Genomic DNA, 5,964 nt, shown 5'->3' on the forward strand with positions numbered 1-5,964 from the left:
TGTGTGTGTGTGTGTGTGTGTGTGTGTGTGTGTGTGTGTGTGTGTGTCAGCTCCCTCTTCATCATGAAGTTTTAAGTCAAATAACACTTATTTGTTTCTCTGTTGTTCTCACGGAGAGTTATCTCATACTAATACCAGACATCTTCATGTTATTAAGACTCTTCTGGCTGTAACTACATGGAAGATTATTCACATTATTGTTTAGCATAACTCACTTTATGTTGTTGTATCACTAAATATTGTAGGTATGACTTTGTTTCATTTAGATACACAAGGAGACATGTTTGTGCTTCAGAGAAAGTAGTATTCATGTGACTTAGAATTCATGGGAGATATCTGATTATACAGTACAAGCTCACCAGCCCTCTTTGGTAGCACGGTGGAGGAATACTGTGTTGTAGTTTCAGGTATATTGTGTATAGATAAACAACATGTTTCCAAGTTTCTTTAACATTCGATTATTTGAATTAGGGGCCTGATAACACTCGTCCACATGCATAATGTAACTCCTATCTGTCCACCATATTGCATTGATGCCTTTTACTCATTCATCTATACAGGACATATATTAGCAAGTAAGTTCATTAGTATTGAGTGATGTATAAATCTCCATAAAGGGTAGGATTTGTCGGTCAAAGTTTGTAAACTGTGTGTGTGTGTGTTTGGATACCGTCTGTGGGTAAGACAGTGGTCTGAGCCTATCGTAGTCCTCCTGTCCTGCTGTATCCCAAAGGCCCAGATTCACTGGTTTCCCATCCACCATCACATTGGCAGAGTAGTTGTCAAAGCTGCAGGAAGGCAGATACTGCTCTTAGTGAAATGCAGGTGAGAGGGAGCACATCAAACCACAACATCTGGGTTCTGTTCCAATAGTTCAAAAAACACATTCTAAATCAGGACGATTGGACAACCTTGCTAGATAGTATTTGGTGCAGTCGCTCCGTACATCTAGTTGAGGATGACACATTTGTAAAGGAAGGTTTGTTTCAAAGGACATTTTTCAGAGCGTTCAGTCACAGATGTTTGCTCAGTTGTCACCATGTGACCTTAGGTCGCGTGGTAAACGTGTCTTGACGTGGTCCATTTTTAGGTCATTGACATCAACTGAGCCATTTGTGTGGCAACTTAGCTGAAGACGGTGAGATAGCCCACTGTGGACGTTTCTAGAAATAGCTACTAAGTCAACCTAGAGTCTGTTTGAACTGTTGTTTCTGTAGTAAAGAATGAAATTTGTAGCTCAATGTTTATAGGTCAAATAAGCAGTTGGGAAGGTCTGTTTTTGACAAACCAAAGTACCGATGCAAAAATATTGCCATTAAATGAGTCCTCGTCATTCCTTTGCAACATTGCCTACTGTGTTACGGTTATTACACCCAGAGATATTTAACTGATAGCTACCTACCGCAGTACAAACACCATGACACACTCATATTATCTCACAGTATTTATCATAGCACTCGACCCTAAATGATGTCATGGTCCTATAACATGTAGGGGTGGGAGAAAATATCAATACACATAAACATCGCGATATTTTGTGATATTGTATTGACTCCCAAAAACACTGTATTGACCTTTAATTGACAGTTTACATGAAAATATTGGTGACAGTCAGCGGCACAGATTACACAACAAGTAGCGCTGTGATGTTGGATGTTGACAGTTTTCCTAAAGATAGATTTTTTTTAAATCTGCATATATTGAACGGTAACCTCTGTATCATGACACATATCGTATCTCCAGACTCTTGCCAACACACGGCCTGAACAACACGAAGCCGCTGCTCACATCAAGTGGGTGAGAGCATGTGCAGTGCGTGGTACTCACACAGTGGGGATGTATTCACCAGGGAAGGCATTGGTGGTGTAGCTAATCAGCAGACAGGTCTTACCCACAGCCCTGAGGAGAGAGGGACAACAGAGGACACATGAGGACAAACCTACAGTATGAAAAGAGTTCCTCAAATTCTGTGTGGACTTGGAGAGTATGCATGACTGTATGTGTGAAAGAGATTCAAAGCAGGCTGCTACTCCACTCTTTTAGTGTGCCACACAGACACTGGCCTACATTCATGTCGCCTGAGGGACATAGTAGCCGCCTATAATAACCCCCCCCCCCCCCCCCCCCACACACACACACACACACACACTCCCCCACATGCACATCCTACCTCTCCTGCCCATAAACAGTACACATATCACCCCCTCCCCTCCTCAACCCTACTGTACTGAACACAAGGCGCAGGATGCTGCACGGATCGGTGGTGGCGTGAAATGGGTATCGACTGTGTGCTCATGCACGAGGTAATTAGCGACTTTTGTGTGCACGTCTCCGCAGACAAAGCAAATGGTGGTGACACACAGCGCCAATATGTGTGCAGGCGCCGTGAGACTGCTTTGAGGTCAGTAAGTCTCTCTGGTTGGGATGGAGGATGAGAAAATAACGAAGAGAGAAGGAGACGGAAGAACTGCAAGACATGTCGTAAAGGGTGCTCTGGTGATTTTAAGAGAGTTGAGAAAACGGGTGCAGCAGAGACCAAGATATCTGAACCTTCAGTCCCCATGTTGGGTCAAGCTACAAAAACATCGGATCCTACACTTCCCACAATTCAACTTGATATTGTGTATCTGCAGAGTGCTGCAGGAGTGACATATTTTTGTAGGCCAACCAGAAAATTAGCATCAGGACTTCGATAATTGGTGATACATGCACGTTTTGTTCGGCAAGAAAATCTTCACACTGAAGGGCAAAAATGCAATCTCACTTCCTGGTTTGAGGACTCCCTCCTGCAGCACTCTGCTCCATCTATCTAAGTCTATCCTTCTCAATATCAACCAGGAAACACAGCTTGAGTCTGATAATGTAACAATGCTGTGGGTTTACGTTGTGGCCATCAGTTTGAAGTATTTCAGCGTTCGATTTTAAATTAAAGAATAATGTTTTGTCCGTCCGTTCCCCACGGTGGTTGGTTGTACGGACTACAATTCCCAAGAACCTCGGTTGCTGTTGCTATGGAGAAGGCGCAAATCAGAGCTGCAAGACAAATTTAAATACTTTGTGGTTGCAGGTGGGAACAAACACCGCCCCATAGCTGCACAACACATACAAAATGAAATTCTCTGAAAAGCATAATTCTGTCATTGGCAGGGAGTCGTGGTTAACTTCTCCACTCGTATTTATGTCCAGAGGCTGGTATCTTTGACTGGTTTGTATCAAAGAACCAGATGTTTTCTAACACAGTTTTTATCTTTTGTATTGATGATTCAGCCGGCAGAGTTCAATATCCATCCAAGACTTTAAGTGCTCCAAGTGTAATCTAACATTGTCTATCAAAGAAAAGAAGAGCGTGACTTCCAGAACCGTGGACACACACAATGACTCCTCCCCTTCACAACACTATCACTCATCAAATATATTTAAAGAAAGAAGTCGACGCAAATTTCGGTTCTGCAAATTGAAACAGAGAAGTTTATGGTGTGAGTTGAAATTGTTGCAAGTTTGAAAATTCACACATATCCAGAGGCTTTATGCATCTAATAAATGAATGTATGGAGACATGTAAGGAGAGAGACTGGAGGAGTCTGAGCAGTTACACAAACAAACACACAGAGCAGTATTATCCACATACATGGTCAGTATCCACTTTGCTAGCAAGCTGCAGCTAGTGTCTGTGCAGCTGGTACTGTATCAGGCGGCAACCTCTGGGTCTGAAAAGTGAAGTACCTTGAACCTGCATTCTCTCTAGTGTCCACCAGGGGGCGACTCCTCTGGTTGTATAGAAGTCTATGAGAAAATGACTCTACTTCTCTCTTGATTTATTACCTCAGTAAACATTGTAAACATGAGTTTATGGTCTCAATCTCTAGTTTCAAGTCTTCTTCAATACAGCATGATGTTCATTTAGTAAATGATGGTCCATTTAGAGTCAAACAGACCATAAAGCAGGGGATGCTTTAGGGCGGGGCCGTGTTTAATCCCTTTTCAGTGTGTTTACCGTTCATGTTAATTGTAACATTTTGGTCGTCTAACAATGTTCTATTCGGCAATTCAGTTGTACTTACCTCCACCCTCTCGTGTCACTACTGGTTGCCAAAAAGCCAAGATGGTTGACGGACAAAAACAAGATGGCGACGGCCAAAATGCCAAACTCGAGGCTTCAAAACGACAGTTCACTAACCAGTGGGTGACGTCGTGGAGACTACGTCCACTTCCTAGTTTATGTACTGTACTTAGGCCTTTTTAATAGCAGATATTTTGACTTGTCATGGAGGGAAAACACAAGTGTTACAAATAACACTAACATGGCTCCTTAAACTATGACTGTGTGACAGTGAGCCAGAAGAGAAATATCAGGAGCCTTAAACTGAAGTAGCTAAATGCAATTCAGCCATCATCATTGCATTATCCACACACGTGCTTTTCCTACAAATATATTGTTAAAAAATGCCTATATTGGCTGTTTGGGGCAAATAAACATAAACTGCCCAACAGTCTAGTGTGCAAATCTGCAGCGTGTACCTTGTGAACACACCTTCACCAAACACAGAGCAGGCACGCTCCACACACGGATAAAAACTGACGACAAAAACATAAATTTGTGAAAATAATGCAGAGCAAAAAGACAGTCAGACCCCCCCTGCCTGGTTAACACCCATGTCTTTCCTAGTTTGTAATGCAGGCTTTTTGCTGTAAATTCTTAGTTTCCAAGCCCAAGGTGATGACATCATCAGGGTTGTTTTTGAAGGCTTTAGGGAGCAGCTGAGTGGTCCTCCCAATGATGAATACACTGAGCTTGAATGGGGGAGATGCTGCTTTAAGTGATTTGTGACGTCTTAGAATTCCAACAACAATCTCTTTCTGCACAGATCATCTGTGATTAACATCAAAATCACAAGGCTGAGAACAGTCCACATTCTGAAAAACGCAGCAGTGGAAACATGTAATTCAAAGTCGATATTATTTAGTTTCAGCATTCTGACTTTAATCATGAAAAAACATGACTCGGGCCTATTCTTAATTTCTCTAAAAAATGACACAAATGGCTCATTTTCCCCGCCTTAATCTACACCCAGCAATGGTATGGAGGTTTTAAAAGAGAACTGAAGAAGAGCCTGCTACAAATGTCGGTGCACATGAAGCTAAATGTGATCTGGGTGCAGTAAGAAAGGCACGGTGTGTGCAGAATGAAAGCATCGGGGCCTGTTTGCCACTGACAGGGCCACAAATTCCTTAGCGTGCATCAGCACTTCAGCCTGCCTCCAGTGGCCTACGAGGCGTGTAGGTGTTCCCGCATCCGCACCTAGCGTCACAATGGACCGAGGCCACGATGCGGGCGAACCGATTGCACTCACAAAGCAGATAACTGCGGATTTCTATCGACCATTGTGGAGCAGACCGCAGAAGACCGGGGCGACCGACGGATCGGTGAGCCCCTCGCCCCTTTACCTACATAGCATCCTCCCATCACCCATCCATCCGTGGACGCTTCGTCGAATCACACACGAGAAAATGTGCTGGTGTTGTGTTCGTGTAAGCGTGCTCTTACCCGTCGCCCACCACCACACATTTGATAGCCTGCATTTCGACAGGAGCTGGAGGCTTTCAGGGAGCCGGCGTTGGTGGTTTAATAGATCCGACAGTCTGCACTGAGGTTTCGGATGAGAGCAGCGGGCCAGTCCGCTCGGCGATGGAGCCGCAGTGAAAGAGGTCGATGACGAGCAGTGCCGAGCAACTCCGGAAAATACCGAGTATCTTTAAAGGCACAGAGCACGTAATAGAGGAATCCTAGCAGAGGAAGAGAGGATTCACGTTTTCTACTTCCGTCTCCGCCGAAAGGTTTACTGAGCACACTGCTGCTTGCCTACAACACTACTAATACTATCCTACAATACTACTACTACTAGCCTACAACACTACTACTACTAGCCTACAACACTACTACTACTATCCTACAATACTACTACT

General features: G+C 43.7%; 1 protein-coding gene across 1 annotated transcript; it reads right to left on the reverse strand.

The window, feature by feature from the left end:
• Positions 1–6: 6 nt before the first annotated feature.
• On the reverse strand, positions 7–5,740 carry LOC116401435 (ras-related C3 botulinum toxin substrate 1-like). Its single transcript, XM_031879821.1, has 3 exons — positions 5,546–5,740; positions 1,828–1,899; positions 7–788 (listed from the first exon to the last, which is right to left on the reverse strand). Exons 1-3 carry the CDS (start codon positions 5,578–5,580, stop codon positions 569–571), a joined length of 327 nt encoding a protein of 108 aa, XP_031735681.1. The 5' UTR covers positions 5,581–5,740; the 3' UTR covers positions 7–568.
• Positions 5,741–5,964: the final 224 nt, after the last annotated feature.

Source organism: Anarrhichthys ocellatus, unplaced genomic scaffold (genome assembly GCF_004355925.1).
Source record: "Anarrhichthys ocellatus isolate YVR2014 unplaced genomic scaffold, GSC_Weel_1.0 scaffold443, whole genome shotgun sequence".
NCBI classification, from domain to species: Eukaryota; Metazoa; Chordata; class Actinopteri; order Perciformes; family Anarhichadidae; genus Anarrhichthys; species Anarrhichthys ocellatus.